Here is a 21,124-nt window from a genome sequence, read left to right as displayed (position 1 = left end):
ACTTCTGAATGAACTCAGAAGAGAGTTAGAAATATTGAAGAATACTCAGGCTGAAATGAAGAAGGAAGTGAAACACTCAGTAAGCCAATTACAAGTGACAGGAGAAAGCCTCACCAATAGGATGAATGAAATGGAAAACAGAGCATCAAGACTGGAAATAAAGTGGACGAACTAGACCACTCAAGCAAAGATTATGGAAAATTTAAGAAATCACAAGAATGGAATATGCAGGAATTGTGTGACACCATAAAAAGACAAAACTTACAAATCATAGGCTTATAGGAGGAGAAGAATCCCAAGATAATGGTGTGGACCAGATCTTCGACAGAATATTGGAAGAAAATTTCTGAAAATTAAAGAAAGACATGCCCATACAAATACAAGAACCATATAGAACACCAAACAGACAGGACCAGAAAAGAAACTCCACAGCACATCACAGTAAAAGCACTAAACATACAGAACAAAGAGACAATACTGAAAGCTGTAAAAGACAAACAACAAGTCACATATAAAGGAAAACCCATTAGGATCACAGCTGACTTTTCAGTGCAAACTATGAAAGCCAGAAGAGCCTGGATCAAAGTATACCCAGTTTTAAATGACCACAGATGCCAACCCAGATTACTATACCCAGCCAAATGTCTATTACAGTTGAAGGGGAAAGAAAAACCTTCCATGTCATAAAGAGGCTGAAGGAATTCATGTCCACAAAACCAGCCCTTCAGAGAGTTCTGGAAGCAATACAAAGAGCTGAAGAAAGGAATGACTATACCCAAGGGATTGAGGAAAGAAATTCAAAGAAGGTATAACTGTGGAAAAGTACAGCTATATCAAGAATGTAAACAGAAATAAAAATGATCAGATGCAATACTCATCTTTCATTACTAACTTTAAATATTATCGGACTGAACTCCCCAGTCAACAGACACAGCCTAGGTAAATGGATTAAGAAACAAAACATATTTTTTTGTTGTCTGTAAGAAACTCATCTCACTTTCAAGGACAGACACTATCTTAAAGTGAAAGGATAGAAAAAAAAAATATACCAAGCAAATGGTACTAAGAAAAAGCAGGCATAACAATTCTAATATCTGGCAAAATAGATTTTAAACTAAAATGAATCAGAAGAGATAAAGAGGGCCACTTCATTCTGATCAAAGGAACAATAAGTCAAGAAGATATTACAATGATGAACATATATTCACCAAACTCTGGTGCACCCAACTTCATAAAAACAATACTACAGGACTTTAAGACCCAGATGAATCCCAACTCATTAATAGTAGGGGACTTCAATACCACACTGTCTCCATTAGACAGATCAGCAGGGCAGAGAGTTAACAGAGAGACATCTGTATTAAACAATACCATATACCAAATGGAGTTAACAGATATCTACTGAGTATTCCACCCAAGCATCTACTCAGCATCACATGGAACCTTCTCCAAAATTGACCATACTGGGGCACAAAACAAACCTCAACAAATAAAAAAGATTGAAATAATTCCATGCATTCTGTCAGACCACAATACAATAAAGCTACAATCAAATCCAAAAGAAGCCCTAATCACCACATGAACACATGGAGCTTAAACAACACACTCCTAAATGATGAATGGGTCAAAAGAGAAATTAAGAAAGAAATAAAAATATTCCTGGAATTAAATGAAAATGACAATACAACACAACAAAACCTCTGGGACATGCTGAAAGCAGTCCTTAGAGGGAAGTTTATAGCTCTAAGTGCCTACATCAAAAAATCAGAAAGAACACAAATAAATGACTTAACATTGCAACTCAAGACACTTGAAAACCAACAGCAAACGAAACCCAAACGCAGCAGACAAGAAGAAAAAACAAAAATCAGGGCAGAAATTAATGAAATTGAAACAAAGAAAACAATACAAAGAATCAACAATTCCAAGAGCTACATCCAATACTACTTAATTTATTCAAAAAGATGGAAATGGTGGGAGAACTTCCAAATTCCTTCTATAAGCCTGGCGTCACTCTAATACCAAAGCCGGGTAAATATACAACCAAAAAGAAAACTATAGACCCATTTCCTTAATGAACATAGATGCAAAAATTCTCAACAAGATACTTGTAAACCGCATACAGACACACATCAAAAAGATCATCCACCATGACCAAGTCAGCTTTATCCCAGATATGCAGCGATGGTTCACGATATGTAAGTCAATAAACATCATAAATCATATGAATGGGTTCAAAGACAAGAACCACATGGTCATCTCAATAGATGTAGAGAAGCCTTTGACAAAATTCAACACACATTTATTTTCAAAGTCGTAGAGAGAATTGGACTGGAGGGAACATACCTCAACATAATTAAAGGCATATATAACAAACCCAAAGCCAACATCATTGTAAATGGAGAAAAACTGGAAGCATTCACATTGAAATCAGGAACTAGACAAGGCTGTCCACTCTCTCCACTTCTCCTTAACATAGTGCTTGAACCGCTTGCAAGAGCAGTAAGACAAAAGAAGGAAATAAAGGAGTAATAATTGGAAAATAAGAGATCAAATTATCCCTTTTTGCAGATGATATGATATTATATCTAAGAGATGCCATGAATTCCACCAGAAAACTCCTAGTGGCTGGTTACAAAATTAACGTATAAAAGTCTGCATCCTTTCTATATACCAGTTACAAGCAATCAGAGAAAGATCACATGGAAACACTCCCCTTCACACTAGCTGCAAAAATTTAAAATATCTCGGAATAAACCTGACCAAAGACATTAAAGATCTTGACAATTTAAAATTTAAATCTTTAAGAGAGATTGAGGACGACGTCAGAAGATGGAAGGACCTCCCATGCTCATGGATTATTATTCTTACATATACAAACATATATTCATAAATAGACATACAAATGAATTGCACTGAGTTCCCTTTAGTGGCGCTCATTTGTACCTGTGTTTAGCGCTGTCCATTTGGGATTAGGTAAGCTCTCAAGGAGCCTCATCCCTGGAGAAAACTGATTCTCCTTTTTTCAGCATATGTCTCTTGTCTGTAGCTTTTTATCTTGCAGTGGGACCCCCATGACATTTCCCCCCATCCACCTTGGCATGTCCCTTTGTTTTGTCATTCTACACATCTTGTTAGACTGCCATCCTGTGGAGATTTCTTTGGTGCAGCTTCCCTATCATGTGGAGAATGTCTTGTAGAATATATCTTAATGGGTTTGTTACTAAAATTTTTATGAAGATTAAATTATTTCCCATTCTTTCAGTTGGTACTTTTATCAGACATCCTTTAATACAGAGAGTCATGATTTAGAGATTTTTAATTTCTGTCATCATCCTCTGTGAACTTTGAATTACTTTATTAGCAGGCAGTGTCAAATGCTTCTATAATGCCTAGGGCTTCTCAGCCATTTCTGCCCTAAGCATAATACAAGGTTCTGCCTACTCCCTAGACCTGACCACACTGCTTTGCTTGTGAGGATTCATTTTTTTGATTTGCTGAAATGTAGTGTTTCTGCTTAGAGCTGTCAGCCTACATTTTGTTGCAGAACTTATTCACAAATACTAATGAATTCCCAGGCTGTTGCTAAACCAACTCTGAGCCCATCAACGTACTGTCTCTTACTAATGTGAATTTTCCTTTATCCAAATCTGCCATCTGCCCTGAGCTACCTCTTATGAAAGCCTGGAGCTGGCCCAATGAATTGGGGTGCCTCTCTTCCTTCTTATTGCTGACCATTTTTAATTTTTTTAAAGTGAGAAGTTTTTCCCAAGCTTTCCTACTTCTGAATCTTGTATATTGATCCATTTCCCACCTTTATTAATGGGGAATAAATGTAAATATGAGAAAATTGTGTGATAAAATATTCTCACGTTCTCTTGAACAACTTTTTTTCCCCTCTTTGTGTAATCCTGTTACCTCAGGTGTGGGTAGAGAGCTGTTTATTGGTAACTCAAAGTTGTATTCATTTATTTGGAGGAACTGTTTCCTATAGTGAGCTATATAGTAAATGAATGTCAGAAATAAGGAATGTATTTTTGTCAAATATATTCATCTCATTTATGCCTTTTATGTCTATTTTTCAGCTCTTCAGCAGGCTTACGTTTCCTATAAGCAGCATGTATGGCTCAATCTTCACAGCCTGGAGGATTCTTGAAGTAATGGGAGAAGAGTCTGCAGCAAGTGACTGGCTGACTGCCATGGAGTCCTTGCTACCTGTCACTATGGTGATCCCCGTGCATGTTATTTTACTGCTGACTCACCTCCTTGTTGAAGATGAAGGACAGAATCTTCACCAGATACTGAGGGTCATCACACGGTTAGCCCAAGCAGATTCTTCTCAGGTAAGGAATAAGAACAATGGAAAAGTAATGGGAAATCAGCTTAGTAGTTGGAATTTTTAGTATGATTTAGTATTTTTAGTTTGTGAATTATTTACGTCAAAGTTTTAAATTATGACTTTTTCCATGTCTTTATTTATCCTCTCAATTTCATTTCTTCCTCTTCCTTCCTTTCTTTTTCTCCCTTTTTTCTTTTTTCCTCTCCCCTCCCTTCTTCTTCCCTTCAAAAAATTAACTTTTTTGAGACAGGGTTTCACTTTGTAGCCCTCGGTGATCTAGAACTGGCTATGTAGACCGGGCTGACTTTAAACTCATAGATCTGCCTGCCGTCTGCCTCAGAAGTTCTTGAAATTAAAAGCCATTATACCCAGCTTGCTTTTTGTCCTTGCTCTGAGTTTATACATACTTAACAATGTAAACATTTCTTTATTAAAATCATATTTTCTAGGAAATCTAAATATGGTAATGTTTTTGTATATGTTTTCACAACCTATTCCATGATACATTTCTGTCCTAATATTGATCTAAAATTGACCCAGGTTTATCAGTTCTCCTTACAGTTTGATACTATCTTCATTCAGTCATTTACTAAACAAAAGTATTGTGTCCTTGCTATGTGAAGTTCTGATCCACATGCTGGGATGTAAGAGTAAACAATTGACTTCCCATGTGCACAGAACTTGAATGGTAATAAGCAGTGAGACATAAATAAGACTTTTCTCCCTCCTTTAAAAATAGAAATACATTTAACATAGCGTTCTTTTATTTTTCCACTCTAGACTCTCTGAAATGTGTTCTATGAGGGGACAATTTCCTAACCAAACAGGCTTGGCATTTTTATTATCTTCTTTTTATTGATATCTATGCTTATGTTTCTTTTTAAGCATAGTGAAGAAAATTTTTGCCTCTCAGGAAAATCATGTGTTCTTAGTGGAAAACATTAAGTGTTAGTGATGGGGAAAATATGTTGGAGACAGGCAGTTAAGGTATTTGGAGGGTTTTTTCTTTCATCTCAGCTTGTCATGCTCATTCTTTTTTAAATCAGATAATCTATTATGTACTTGAAGTGCATTCTGTTGCATGTGCATACTATACATCATTTCATCATGCTTCTACTTTACTTTTCAGCTTTGAAAAAATATTTTATTTATTATTTTTATGTGAACGAGTGTATTGCCCACATGTTGGTAGATATACCCATGTGATGCAGTGCCTAAAGAGGTCAGAAGAGGGTGTTGGAGCCCCTGGAACTGGAGTAGCAAATGTTTGTTGATCTGCTCTCATCTGTATGGACCAATCAGTGAATCTCATTTTTAAGACAGGGTCTCCCTGTAGCTCCCCCCCCCCCCCCCCAGCTGGCTTGGAACTCACTATATAGATCAAGCTGGCCTTGAACTCACAGAGATCCTCCTGCCTCTGCCTCCTGAGAATAAAGGTGTGCACCACCATGCCCAGCTTGACTGCATTCTTAATAGGTAACAGCACTAGTTCTGTACCACTTTCCTAAGCACATTCCATGTTCCTGATTGTGTCATGTTTTTAACACTTTTAGGAACATTACCTTTACTTACTCTCTTCATGTCCTTTCCTTTTTAAATTTTTTTTTATTAAAAATTTTTTTATGTATAAGAGTGTTTTGTCTGCATGCATGTGTGTGCATTACATGTGGGCAGTGCCCATGGAGACCACAAGAGGGTGTCAGATCCCCTGGAACTGGACTTGTGGGTGGTTGGTAGGCACCATATGGGTCACGGTAATCAAATTTAGGTCTTCTGCAAGAGCAGTCAGTGCTGTGAAACACTGAGCCATCTCTTCAGCCGATCCTTTTCTTCCTTCTTGGATCTTGTGTTTGCTACTTTGTCAACTATGACTTTGGCTTTTAGCAGTATTCCAACTATACTTATTCTGGAAGCTTCAGGTAAATGGTTCTTTGTGTCTACCTAGGCCATCCTCCACCCCTTCTACTCTAATGTTCCCTATTTACCTGAAATAAAGGGATTTTACTCATCTCTTAAAGCCTTCTGTAATATCTTTTCCTCATCCCTTCTTTGGGTTGCCCTATAGTGGTGGTTTGGGGCATTAAAGCCTATGTGGTAATAGAAGTGTTTGGAGGTTCTATTTTTTATGTAGCTTTGTGATCCTACAAAAACCTCCTGGGACCTAGCAGATACTTAAATCATCTGTCTTATAAATATATGTAGGAAATATCTGACAACAGCTTATATCCTGTTTTGGCAATAAAGACAGCCTCTTAGTGGTTTTTCACTTTGAAAAAATTACATTTCATTCATTCATTCATTATTCATTCATTCAGGCATTCATTGGTGAGTGCTTGCGTGCGTGCATGTGTATGTGTGTTTCTGTGTATGTTTGTGGGCACTTGAGTGCTACAGACTGTGTGTGAAGGTTTGAAGACAACTTGCAGGAGTCTGTTCTTTTCTTTCACCCATGGGATATGGGGATCAAATTCACGCCTCAGGCTTGGTGACAGGAGCCTTTACCCGCTGAGGCATCTCACTGGCCCCTGTTAGTAGTTATAAAAACTGAAAAAATATATTATCGTCTTCCTGTGTGGTTAAAGGTTTATGGCAAGGTTAAATGCCTAGAGTAGTTGTTGTAGAGGCTAGGAGAGTAGTGGAGCGAGGAGGATAGAGGGAGGTTAGGCAATGGGTATAAAGATACAGTTAAGAGAAAGGATTTCTAATGTTCTATAACAGAGTAGAGTGACTAGTTCATAACAGTATATTAAGTATTTTTTAAACTCTGGAGCAGAAGGGCTTGAAGGCTTCTAACACAGATGATAAATGAGATGTAAATGTTCATTACATATGCATATGCATATGCATTTAATCATTGCCTATTGTCCACAAAGACTGAATTAATGCTCTGTACTTCATAAATATGTATAATTGTTATGTGTCACTTAAAATACAAAAAAGTACTTAGTATCTGAACTGAACATTAACCACAAAGATGACTAGCTTTTAGGTAGACTGAGGTGGTAATTTCATATCCCATTTTTAGGGGAATTACTCTAATGTATAAGGAATATCAATTTCATTTTTACTCTTTCATAAAATTGAATATGAAGGGAGAAAGCTTTTAAAGTTTTAACTAATACATAAAACATACGTTGTGCTAATCAGTGATGTACTTTGCAATATTTCATTACATTATATAATAGTCAAATCAGATTAAACATCTTTTCCTCAACATTTGTCAATTCTTTGTGCTGAAAAGTTAAAAAACCTTTTATTCAGGGCTGGAGAGATGGCTCAGTGGTTAAGAGCACTGTCTATTCTTGCAGAAGACCTGGGTTCGAATCCCAGCCCCCACATGGCAGCTAACAACTGCCCGTAACTCCAGTTCCAGGAGATCCAACAGCCTCACTGTCTTCCGTGGGCATTGCACGACATGGATGCACTTACCTGCATGCAGGCCATACACGCACACACAGAAAATTTAAAACAAAACAAAACAAAAAAACCTTTTATTCTCGTCTTTGGGAATATATAGCACATTATTATCTTTGATCACCTATTGAGTAGTAGCACTCCACATCATTTTGCTCCTATCTAACTAACGTAGCACTCACTGATCTACTTCTCCATCCCTATTTCCTAGGCCTCTACTAGCTACCATTCTACTCTTAACTTTTTTGAGATTGAATTTTTTTCATGTGGGCAAGATCATGTGGTAAAAGCTTTTAAATTTGACTTTAGGAAATCAAAGGACTGCTCCTTAAAATCTGCTTTCATTGAATGTAGTAGTAAGTTTCTTGAAACTCAATGCTTTTTGGTTGGAAGTGGTAATAGTCATGTATATTTATTTTGCTTTTTTTTACTTTGCGTTTTTTCACACTTTGGTTGTTAAGTCTGGCTAAAGGTATTATTTAATGGAAGCAATTGCAATCTTTGGCAATTTTGTGATGTTTTCAGGGCCTGTTTTTTTTTTTTTTTTCCATTTGTAGAAGTAGATGCATATTTGAGCCATTTGAAGTCATTTAATATGGATAGGTTCATGGCCCATGACTTTCTGATACTTTCAAAGTCATATATTATCAAATAGCAAAAATTCACTTCCAGGACAAAATCCTGGATAGTTCTACTCAGGGTCATAAGCCATATTTTAACACAGAAAATGAATAGGAAATATGTGAAATTTAATGGTCTGTGAGTTACTGCTGTGAGAAAAGGAGAAAATATATTCTATAAAAGAACTTGCACAAAGAGTCATTGGACACTTTACACTCTGTTCTGTTGTCATTGGGTTCTATGAAATGCTATCCCCTGAAGTCAGTCTGCTTCCTGTGTTCTCCACACCAGTAAAAAGAAGCTAGAATGTACAGTACTTTTAATAGAGACCGTTAGAGATAAGAATTGCTGAACTACTATTCCTTGGTAGCCATAGCTTCAATTAGACCCAGAGAAAAATTAGAATGCTTCTATAAAAATTAGAATGCTTCTGTATAAAGCAATTAGACAAAAGGGAACTCAGACCAAAATACAGGGTCAGGTTGTATCTCCTCATCCTATGGCAAAATGTTTATTTCTTCTTTATACATTTTGTGAAGGTATCTGTAGAATAAGATGCTTCAAACTGGCACTTTTAACTTTTTTTCTTGATAGTGTGTATGAAACTCAGAATTTATATCTAGGGAATCAGTTCTATGTCAATTTCTTGGCATAGTGTTAACATGGCATAGGCTGAGTTATTTGGCATAGTGTTAATATGACATAGGTTGAGTTGTTTTTGGTGGATCTACAGATTAGAAATTACTGAAAATTTTCATTAAAGCATGCTTGGTTGTGATTCTTTTCTAACCCATATTATTATGACACTTGTTATCTATCTAGTAATATACTAAAGCAAAATCCATTTGTGTTGCTTTGTTACTCAAAACAGAAAGGATGGGAATGGTATTTGTAGAACATCCCAATGTTATATTTAGAACAGGGGAGCAACTTGCCTCCAACTGACTATCACGTTTGTCTGCTTGTTACAATTCAAAAGGAAAAGATTATGTCGCTCTCACTGAATCAGGGTCAAAGACACATACTTTCTTGGGCAGAAGCTATTCTTTTGTGTATATTTTGGTAACTTTTATAATTGTGAAAGTCCTAAATTTAGGGAAAGAATATTTTAGTAAATAAATAAAAACATATTTTTGTATTCCAGTTGTTTTTAAAAAATAGTGTGAAATATTGAGAAAATTACATGTTTGTTAGGGTTGACACATTGAAAAGTTTTTGCAGAATATACTGTCAATTTTGTGAAAATGTATCAAGGAATCTCTTATTCAGTGTACGGAGAACATCTTTGGGATACTCAATTTAATTGGAACTTGCAATACAAAGACAGTCGTGGAGGCACTCATAGTACATTAGAAAAACCAGGCACTGTGGGGCTATAGTGCAGGGAAGTAAGAGTGTTGGGCAAGCACAGAAAGAGGGCAGCTAATTCTCATGAGGGGCAGATAAGGCTGCTGGAAATATATGATTCATGACTAAATCTTGCTGGATAAATACAAGTTTTTAAAAACGAAGTAGGGGTGTACAGCCTATTTCTATGACATATGGATTAAAAAATTGTGTATGATACAAGATTTTTTAAAAAAATTTTTCTCTTTTACAAAAATTTTATTGAGAATTTCATACATGCATATAAGGTGTTTTGATCAAATCCATGCCCACTCCCTCCCCTTCATCTCCTCACATATCTCCCCATCATTTTTTTTTCTGATAACTTCATGTACTCTTTCCTCCTCCTCCCCCCCTCCTCCTCCTCCTCCTCATCCTTCTTCTTCTTCTTCTTCATATATATGTATGTATATATTTTAATTTTCTAGAAGAAGCATTTCATTACAGTTTTAACATACTCAATAACAATTTCCAGAGCAAAGATACATCTCTATCAAAAGTGGCTATAAAATTTTTAGGTTCACAGTTGAATTAATATGGTTATACAATATTGAGCTCAGTAAAAACCCTGTAAGACATAAAATTGAATGGATTTTTAACCTTTAAAAAAGATCTCCATTTCATTTTAGAATATACTGTTCCTTACCGAAAGACTCATTGTTTTTGCTATTAACACTTAGATGTTGGTGCATGCATCTCTAATCTGTATGTATCTGATTATTACTAGTCATGGTTGGTTGTACTTGGATCCTTGGCCCCTGTGTATGAATATAAAGTCATTGAGTAGATTTCAATGGTAATGTTTATCACCACTACTACTTAACATGATGTAAATTTTTATGCTTCCTCAAATATAACTTAATTTTTTTAGCTTGTTGATTTTTTTGTGTGTGTGTATGTCACACAGAACATCCCAAACAATCTTATTCATCTATTTACCCACTTCTTTTTTTGAGTACCATTACTGAACAAACACTAGAACAAATCCATTTGTGGAGTTTCTGAAGTAGTTCTTTGTGAACCCTAGTTTCACCAGCAGTATTGCTCTTTAGTGTTTCAGATTTAATTTCTTTGCTGAGAGTCAAAGCACACAGTATGCAGCTGTCACTGAGATGATAGGTCTTTATTTGGCGGGAAAGTTCAACTCCAAAGTTCTTAAGCTTAGATGGCTGTGTTAAACCCCTTAACCAGAAATCTTCAGACTTAGCTTTGTTGAAAACACTGGACTTCTAGCTCATCAATGATAGCTTTGAGCATTTCATGATAGATAGTATAATAGACTCTTTGGTAATTTTTTTAGAAGAGTTAATGTAAAGGATTTGGGCATTCTGAAGAGCCAGTTTGCTTCCAATGGGCATAATACATAGTTACAAGGTAAGTAAAGCCACACAAAATGGTTAAGAAGTAACTGGGGACGATTTGCCAATGATGTACTGAATGAACTTTTGGACACCATATATTTTGCTATTTTTGCTTTGTTCTTGCGTAAATGAATTTCTTCATATCTATAGTATCTCCTCTCTGTCTCTGAAGAAAATAAACATATAAAAATGTCACCCGAGGCCAAACATGGTGCCGCACAACTTTAGTCCCAATACTCCGGAGGTAGAGGCAGGCGGATCCCTGAGAGTTTAAGGCCATCCTTGTCTCCATAGTGAGTTCCAGGCCAGCTGGGGCTACAGTGAGACCTGTCTCAAAAAGACCCCCCCCCCCAAAAAAAAGAAAGAGGAAAGAAAAAAAATGTTACTTGAGAGAGTCAAGTTAGTGTACCTAGACATCCTTCAATGCGAGTTCATCCACCAGGGTCTAGTCAGCCTATCTAGAATCATTCCTTTAATGATCAATTCTCATTCACTCAGCAGTAATCAGTTGCCAATAGTTCTTTGGCTAATGTTTGGGCTTGCTGCTCATTTTCCCAGTTCTATGCTGGGTTTTTGTCTGCTTGACTTTGCCTGAGTCTTGTGCATGCCGAAACTATTGCTATAGGGTCATATGAGAAAGGTCCCAGGATCCTGTTAAGACTCTCTATATTGACATGCACCTCCTCCCCTGGCTCTTACAGTCTTTCCATCCCTCTTCCACTATGGTCCTTGAGCCCTGAGTCGGTGAAGTTTAATGTAGGAGGAACCCAGTCCAGGGACCTATACTTTGCAGACTCTTTATTCTCTACGCTTTGGCCATTTGTGGCCTTTTGTGTTCACTGCCCTCTGTTGCATGAGGGAGCTTCATTGGTAAGAGTTGAGAGATACATTAGTTCTCTCTACTCCTTGTTCCACTATGTTTCATGAGCTTTAGGTGTAGAAGTTCCATTGTAGATGTGTCTACATGAAATATACAAAAATTCAATGAAAATTATACAGGAATGTTACCTGAATTTATCACATTGCAAAATCAAGTAACTTAATGAGACTAGTAAGGGCAAATTAGTGTTTCGAACTATCCCTTGGTTGCCTTAACTGTAAACTGTCTCTAAAATGAATTTAGTGGATGAAATTTAGATTTAGAATTTATGAAAGGACTTTTTGAAGGGAAACCATGTCCTATGTTTTTGTTTCTCAATAACCTTAGACTGTTCTGTGTTTTATTTGTTAATTGATAGATTGTGTTTTATTTGTTGATTGATAGAGTTCACAGGTAAATATGTTAGCTATATCTACATACTATCCTAAAACAATAAACTTTTAAAAATATTGTTGGGTTTAATCAGACTAATGGATGGAACTTTGTGGAGTGATGCATAATTAGATTCAGGTTAGTTAGATAATGATAACATCTTATTAAATGAAACCCTATTAACTGCAGATCCATGGTAATTTGATACCGGCTGAGTTAAAACAGGCAGATGTTGAAGCTACTGTTTTCAGGTAGTTTAGACTTGCTCACTTACATTACTATGATGACTGTGTTAATTTAAAATGATGAAATTATGGATTCATTAAGACATATCAACAGGGACTCATGCTTGGAAACACTAGACTAATTAGTTTGTTATAGTATATAAATGAAAGTAATCAACTTTTATTTCTTTAGCCCTTTTTAAATTCAGCCTTGACTACCTTTATTATTTCTAGCAGTCTGAATTATTATTAATGAAAATTATATTGGTGACATTTTACTCCAGGTCTATTTAGTGGCAAATTGAATTTAATTTTTAATGGTGGAGGTGCAGCTTTAGTTCTCTTAAGTGGAATTATCATTCACCTTGAAATACTGTAGATGCCTTTTAAAAAATTATGTCCCAAGCTGGGTGTGGTGGTGTACACTTTTAGTGCCAGCACTTGGGAGCCAGAGGCAGGCAGATCTCTGTGAGTTCAAGGCCAGCCTGGTCTACATAGTGAGTTCCAGGACAGCTGGGGCTACAAGGAGACCTTGTCTCAAAAAGACCAAAAAAGGAAAAAAAAATTATGTCCCATATTATTATTTTCAAGTCACTTATTTAATCACACAACATATGTTTATTGATGACCTCCTATGTGGTAGATACTGATGGTACTGAGATGAAAGGATGTATTCTTCACCTTCAGGAATGATAGGACTTGGTGGGTTGGTAGACCAATCAAAAATTACTTTTCAGGGGCTGGAGAGATGGCTCAGCAGTTAAGAGCACTGACTGCTCTTGCAGAGGACCGGGTTCAATTCCCAACACCCACATGGCGGCTAACAACAGTTCATAACTCCAGTTCCAGGGGATCTGACGCCCTCTTCTGACCTCTGTGGGCATTGCATGACATGGGTACACTTAAATACATGCAGACAATAACTCACGCATATAAAATAAAAATAATAAATAAAATATTAAAAAATTACTTTTCAGTACAAAATGGTAATTGCCCCTGTGGAAGTATGTAAGCACCCCTGCAGCACAGATGAAAGGGCCCATATGTTTCCCTAAAGCAGGAGAGAAAACATTACAGATAGAATGAAGAACATGTGCAAAGACATTGATGTATGAGGTCACAGTGGGGTAGGAAGCCTGAAAGCCGTTCAGTACTAAGCCGTTCAGTACTAAGCCGTTCAGTACTAAGGATGAGGGAAGTTGGTGCTGGAGCAGATGCAGCTGTTTAGGTGTTTAGAAGATCTTGAAGAATCTTGCATTTAGACAGGATGTGAGAAATCCTCAAAAATACTGGGGCTAACAAGATTTGGGGGAGATGAAACTGTAATAGGATGTTAAAATAGCAGTATTGGTGGATTCATCATTTATATAAGATAGTGAGCTTAAGACAGAACACCCAGTAGAACCCAAAATGCAATAGGAATAAACATAAATGTACGAGAGCTATAAATTTTAACCTCTCACTCATTGAAATTAGGAAATGAGATGGGTAGGTGAAGAGAAAAGGAAAGATTCTTGAGAGAGTTGCTAGAGAACTGTGAATCCTACAAGTTCCAGCCCCATGTTTCAAGCTTAGTGACAGGGATTTCAACCTGTCTCTTAACTTTGTCTTTCCCTGCAATCCAGATTAGGGTGTATCCCATGAATGAATGAATGAATGAATGAATGAATGAATGAATGAATGAATGGGTATAATTAATTAGTGACCTGTTCAAAATTTAAAAGAGAGTGATGGGCTAGCTAGCAGCTGGAATTGGCTTACATGCATAGGATTTGCTAGTACAAATGTTGTGTTAGTATTTCTCATAACAAAATGTGATCAACCTGGGCAAATTAACCACAGTGGGATGGGATTATCTCAGAATTCATGGTGTGGGGTTGCTTAGAGGACTTCTGCTGAAAGCAATATTCCTAAGGGTTATGGAATAAGTAAGCCTGAGAATTTCACCTGCATTAAGTCTCGTTGAGAACTTCATTCCACTGGTTTGACATGGAGCAATAATAGAATCCCTTTGGGGCTTGTGTGATGTACAGACATCCTCACCACAGTAATGGTGTGCTGATCTTGTTCCCCAGGTAGCTTATCCGGATTTCAGAAATTCAAGGGCCATAGACAGGTTGGTGGGGAAGGATGAGGACCTGACCCATCAGTATTAAAGAAAGGTTTTTAAGTTAGGGAACTCCTGAGAATTCTGCCAACTACCAGTGTAGCTCTTTACTAGGGATATGAATTTAGCCTTTATGATCTAAGCATAAGAATAAGCATGTAGATATGCAATCTTAGGGTTAAGTTTCTGTGGACATGGAATGGTGCTGGCACATCTATTGTGGCAGAGATAACCAGATGGCCACTTCACTTTACACTTTTGATTTCCATGCTTACATTTTATGTCTTGTTAAGGTTTACAAATGGAGGTCTCCACATTTACTCTGGTTACAGCTATTCTCAGCAGTGCCATATTGTAATTAATGATGCATCATTGAAATATCATAAAGCATAAAAGTCATTGTAATAGTCAGGTATGCTCTTTTCTTATTGTATCCTTTTTTTAGACATTAGTAGAATTTCATTTAGCTTGTACAGAAAGGAATTTTCAATGCATTTCTATTACCTGACTCTCAATGCCTTTTTTAAAAAAGTATTTTGTTATTTTTATTTTATGTGTATGAGTGTATTGCCTGCATGTGTGAAACTGCACCCATGTCATGCAATGCCCGCAGAGGTTGATACCCCAGAACTGGAGTTATGAATGGTTGTTAGCCATCATGTGGGTGACTGGGAACCAAACCCAGTTCCTCTGCAAGAGCAGCCAATGCTCTTAACCACTGAGCCGTATCTCCAGCCCCATCGATACTTGTTTTAAAGCACTCATTGAACATTTGATGAGTTCTTAGTTATGTTTTAAAGCTAGGAAGGGCTCAGGAAATGATCTGAAAAATTACTGAAGACAATCCAGGAATCATTTTTGAAACAGCATAAAACCTAAGAACCATTGTCTTAAATCAAACTCTAGGTAAATCTATGGTGACACATGCTGTTCATGAAAGGCTTAATGCAGTCCTTCTAATCGGATGAATTGTCTTGTTGTAAAAAAACTGTTATTACACTGTGTGTGAAACCAACCATTCTGCAAGGGGAAAAATTAAATCGCCTGACTGAGAGGTCACTTGTGAATAGTAACACAAGATCTATTACCGTTATTAGAGACTCTGGAGGACATTCACTCTTTTATAGTCTTTCAACTGCTTGAATGAATTATTTTAGTGGCAAATCACACCCTTCTGGGAAATCCTCCTGAATTCTTTGCTGTTTGTATGTAAAAAGGAGGTGGGGATGGGGAAGCACAGGAGAAAAATCACATTGTCTCTTTCAGATCATTTAGAACAACTTACCTCATTTGATTTTGTGTGATAACATTTGCCCTTAAATGTTCATTATTGTAACATTCCTAGTCGGTGCCTATTAGTATCCCACTCTGTGTTTTGTAGCATACCATGCACATTCTATAATTGTTTCTATAGGGAAGTTGATGATGGCATGGAAGCCCAGACGCTAGGCTGGCTGTGGTCAAAATCTAGATTAGTTTATTTAAATACCCAAGGTGAAAATTCTCTCTAGTAATTTTTTAAAGAGCCTTTCAGTGTCTACATTAAGGATTATGTGAGTTTCTGTTTTAGGTCTGCATGGAAATTATGCTGATTGGTTAATATTTTATGAAATATTTTCAGAAGTAAGCAGTTATTGATCTGAAGTGATGCTTTATAACATAGTCATTAAAGTAGGACCCATAGTTTCTTTCCAGTGGATTATATTCATTATTATTTGTCTGTCCATTGGTTATAGTTTATGACCACTCTGGAATTTGCTGCATTTTTTTGCAAGGTGGTTGAGGCCAGTGTTTGTGGGGACAAGGAAGATGGAAAATAGGGATAGCATTGCAAATGATTTGGATAAATTTTGAATTCCAGTAGCTGACTTTTTTCTCTTTTCATGATTTGATTTCTCTATTCCAACCCCCTTTCCTCTAAAGCTTTCTTACTTTATTGCTAACAGCTATAGAACTGTTAGAATGATGTGAATAGGGATATAAATTCTATTGGATTTCTCAATGCCTGCTTTTGTTACAGATATTTTGATGTGTTCATTAAAGCATATCTTGAAATGGGAAGAACATGGAATAGAGAAAAGGAAAGACACCGTCAGTTAGAGTCATGCATAGATATTTGAGCTTCACCTGGAAAGAAAAATAATTTTGTGAAATGGGAGATAGAAACCCTTTGTCAGGTTGCTAATGAGAGACTTGACCTAGCTGCTGCTACTACAGCATCTTTGGGGATGATGAGAACTGCAAAATGCACTGTTGCTAGGCAACTCTCTTGGCTGCCTTTGGAGCAGGTTCATATGTGCTAAGAGCTAATGAATCCTCATGTCTGCTCTTTGAAACTGTTTAAAATAGCCAGTGAAGACATTCCCAGACATTTAGCATTTATAAGTACTAAACCATTCTTGCCATGTTGTCTACTCGTTAAAAAATAAATTGGCCATTTAGTGTATACCGAATATTGCTTTATTTTTCAAGGTGAGCCAAGGCTTGATCCCTAATAAATATGTTTTCACAAAAAAGCCCAATAAAAATGACTTAACTCTGACTGGTGCTACTTGCATATTGTATTGCAAGGCTTATTTTAAGTTGGAATATCCCTTATTTTCCTTTTTCCAAAGTGTTAAATGCTAAAGTCCACTTAAAAAAATTGAGCCATTCTACCTGCACACTTTGCTTATCTTAAAGCTGTGTCTCTGAAAATTCTTGGAATTAGGAACCCAGAACAAAGTTTTTAGGTGGCTTGACTTGCCACCCCTACAAAAATCAAATCAAAACAAAACAAAACCAAGCAAATAAACCTGGAACAAGAGATAAAACCTGATTAGTTTAGGATAAAGTAATGAAACTAAGTTATTGTAAGTGTCCATGCAACCTCTGGTTGTTATCTATGAGAAGTGATTCGATGATTAAATGATGTTGTACATGATGTTACTGGAAAGTTCCATACAAATATTAATATTTTTCTTTAGTGAATTCCAACTGATTTCCCATTCAAGAAGAATTTTGTGCTACTCAGTTGTTTGTCTTTGTCACGGTTGGTAGTATTTTTGTAGGATATGAAAATAATGGTATTTATTTTTATAATAGGGATTAGTTTTTTCCTATTTATGTTTTGGTTGCATTTAAAGAAAGGTGGACAAACCTCCTGTACCAATAATCAAAATAAAATTTTCTTAGTTCTTGTAATATTTCAAAATATACTATAGATTCTGTTACAACATAATAAATGTATTCTTTTATCTAAAAGGAGAATTATAAAAGAATTTACCTCATTAACTGTGTGAATTAAATGACATAATCAAATACAGTATTGTTTATAACCTATGTTCAACAAAAGATACATTTTTATAGGACTGGAGCGATGGCTCAGCAGTTAAGATAACTTAGTGCTTGTCCAGAGGTCCTGGATTTGGTTCCTAGCACTCACATGGCAGCTAACAACTGTACATGGTTCTGAGCACCTGCATGACAGCTAACAACTGCACTGTCTCCGGTTCTAGGGGATCCAGTGCCTTCTTGCCTCTGCAGGCATCATATACCTGTGGTGTACATATATACATGTGGGCAAAACACTCCTACACCTAAAATGAAAATAATTTTTTAAAAAGTTACACTACTTTTATTTTACAATATATAAATTCTAATTGAATTTTTTGCATTTCATACATTTCAATCATATTTAGACCCTCCCCTCCCAGGTGCCCCCCTTCCCTGACCACCGCATTTTATACATTTTGTCATGTATGTTAAGGCGGATCAGGTCAAGTTTGTGTGCCCATCCCTTTATGAGTTCATCCACAGGACCCTGGTCAGCCTGTCCGGCATCACTCCCTTAAAGAAGACCAATGCTCCATCACTCAGCAGTGATCAGCTGCCAGTAGTTCCTCAGCTAAGGTTGGTTCTTACCCAATTTCCCAGTTCTATGCTGGGTTTTTGTCTGATTGGAGTTTGCTGGATCTTGGAGACCATTGCTGTAAGTTCATAGGGAAAATTCTCAGATGCCTGGAAAGCTCTGTTTCCTTGTAGTCACCCACCACCCTTGGCTCTTAGAGTCTTTTCACCCCTTCTGCAATGGTTGCTGAGCTCTTGGTGGGTGACGTTTAATATAGGAGTCCTATCCAAGGACACACACTCTGCAGTCTCTTATTCTCTACGTTTTAGCCAGTTGTGACTTTCTGAGTTAATCACCCTCTGTTACATAAGGAAGCATTACTGGTGAGAGTTGAGAGATGCATTAGTATTTCCCCTACCCCTGTTCTGCTATATTCTGTGAGTCTTAGGTGTAGAGGTTCCATTGTAGATGTGTCATTTAGGCCTCAGCATCCCACAGGCACTTATTCATTGTGTGTGACCAGTTGTAGAACTTCATCCATTACAAAAAAGAAGCTTCTTTGATGAGTGGTGAGAGTTGTATTTGCCTGTAAGTATAAGGATTTATATTTAGCATATGGTAAGAAATTACGTTTGTCAAGGGATGTGACAGACTTAGGTTTTCCTCTAGGATCTATTGACTTCTCTAGCCATGTGCATTTGGTTATGTTTACAGTACCACATGAGTTCCCCCTCACTGAGAGGGCTTTAAGTCCAGTTAGATAGCAATTGATTACCCCCAAGATAAAATTCCATTGCTGCACCAATAGAGAGGGTTTGTTGTGCTGTTCGTTGTTGTGGTTATTAGGCTTTACAAGTAGGGTTGAACCATTGATTGATTTTTGTCCCTTAGTAGCTTGTATAGTATCTTCTCTATAGTATCAGGGAGGAGGCGTCCAGGTCAGTTCCAACTTGCTTCAAGTTCCGTCTTCAAAGTATGTTCAGTTTTTGGCAATAGGGCTTTGTCTTCAAGTTCTGGGAGGTAATCAAGGGCTATGGCAATAGCCTGTGTTATTTTGGGAGTCTCTTGGACTACTCTGACTAACAACCTGAAGGGAGGTTTTTCCTGTCTAACTCTGTGTTTCTTATTATATAGCCTTCAGCTCTACACACACACTCATATTGTATGTGTATTTTTTAGTAGACTTTTGAACTAATATATTTTCCTCTGGTTTTTTACACCACCCAAACATTACTTATCTTTCTCTCCGTATCTAACCCTTCTCTCCTCCCTCCCCAGTTAAAGTAACCCCATTTCCCCTGTTTTTCCTTTGGTAACACCAGTCTCCTACTATTCCCATCTCTCGCTGTCCTTCTTTTCCATTACCCCAATAGTTCCTTTCCATTTTCCTGACTCTTGTGGTTACATCAGGATATATACTCATATATATAAAGATTTGGAACTAAGAGCCACAAAGAATGAGACAATATGTCACTTGTTTTTCTGAGCCTCTGTTACTTCACTTAGTAAAATAGTTTCTAGTTCCATCCATTTACCTGCAAATTTCATGATTTTGTTTATCTTTACTGCTGAGTAGTACTACATTGTGTAATTTTACCAGATTTTCATTATCCGTTCATCAGTTGAAGGGCATTTCGGTTGTTTCCATTTCTTAGCTATTGTGAAAAGAGTAGCAATAAACCTTGATGCACTGGTATCTGTAATAGAAGACATCCTTTGAATATGTGCCAAGGAGTGGTATAACCAAATGCAGATTCATTTTCATTTTTTTAAACTATTTTGAGTTTTTGTGCATTTCATTTAATAGTTTGTAATCAAATTTAGACTCCATCCCCCATTTGCACTCCCTGATAGCTCCACACACCAGATTTCATGCATTCTATCATATGTGTTAAGTCTTATCAGGTCAAGCGTTTGTGCCCAGATGTCCGTTGGTACAAGTTCATCCACTGAAGTCTAGTCAGCTTCTCTAGAGTCTCTTCCTCAAAGAAAATATACTCTTTGTTGGTCAGTGAAAAATTAAATTACTTACCATATGTCACCAAAGAATCTGCTTTATAGAACAGATGGAGGCTCTTACACAGTTCTTCAACTGGTCACACACAGAGACTATATGTCTGAGAGATGCCCAGCCCTAAGTGACACTGCTAAACCTAAGGCTCATGGAACAAAGCAGAATAGGGGGTAGAGAAAATATCAATACATCCCTCAACCCTCACCAGTGAAGTTTCCTCAGAGAACAGAGTTCAATGCATACAGAAGGATACAACGGGTTAAGTTTTAGAGAGCTTGCAGTGTGCGTGTCCCTGAATAGGACTCTTGTGTTAAACCATATCCACCCATGGCTCAGGGACCATTGCAGAGAGAGCTTGAACTATTGTAAGAGCCAGGATTGGTGTATGAACATAAGGAAACAGAGGGTTGTAAGTCACTGGGAACTTGCTCATATGAACTTGCAACAATAGTGACAGCATGCAGAAGACCCATGTTGACTCAATCAGACAAAAACCCAGCACAGAATGAGGGAAATGGGTAGCAGGCCTCAACTGTAACCGAGAACTATTGGGCAAAGATTACTGACAGGTTTGGGA

At 37.1% G+C, this 21,124-nt stretch overlaps 1 protein-coding gene across 4 annotated transcripts in view; it reads left to right on the top strand.

Moving 5' to 3' along the window:
* Positions 1 to 21,124, top strand: part of Focad (focadhesin) — a 399,091-nt gene that overhangs the window by 148,063 nt on the left and 229,904 nt on the right. For all 4 annotated transcript variants that reach the window (XM_029569601.1, XM_008845526.3, XM_008845525.3 and 1 more), the window contains one exon: positions 4,086 to 4,343. In XM_029569601.1, the coding sequence (XP_029425461.1) occupies positions 4,086 to 4,343 (258 nt within the window). The remainder of the gene's footprint in view (positions 1 to 4,085; positions 4,344 to 21,124) is intronic.

The sequence above is a fragment of the Nannospalax galili genome, unplaced genomic scaffold (assembly GCF_000622305.1).
Source record: "Nannospalax galili isolate Female #2095 unplaced genomic scaffold, S.galili_v1.0 scaffold1082, whole genome shotgun sequence".
Classification (NCBI taxonomy): Eukaryota; Metazoa; Chordata; class Mammalia; order Rodentia; family Spalacidae; genus Nannospalax; species Nannospalax galili.
This window is presented reverse-complemented; position numbering and strand designations above follow the sequence as displayed.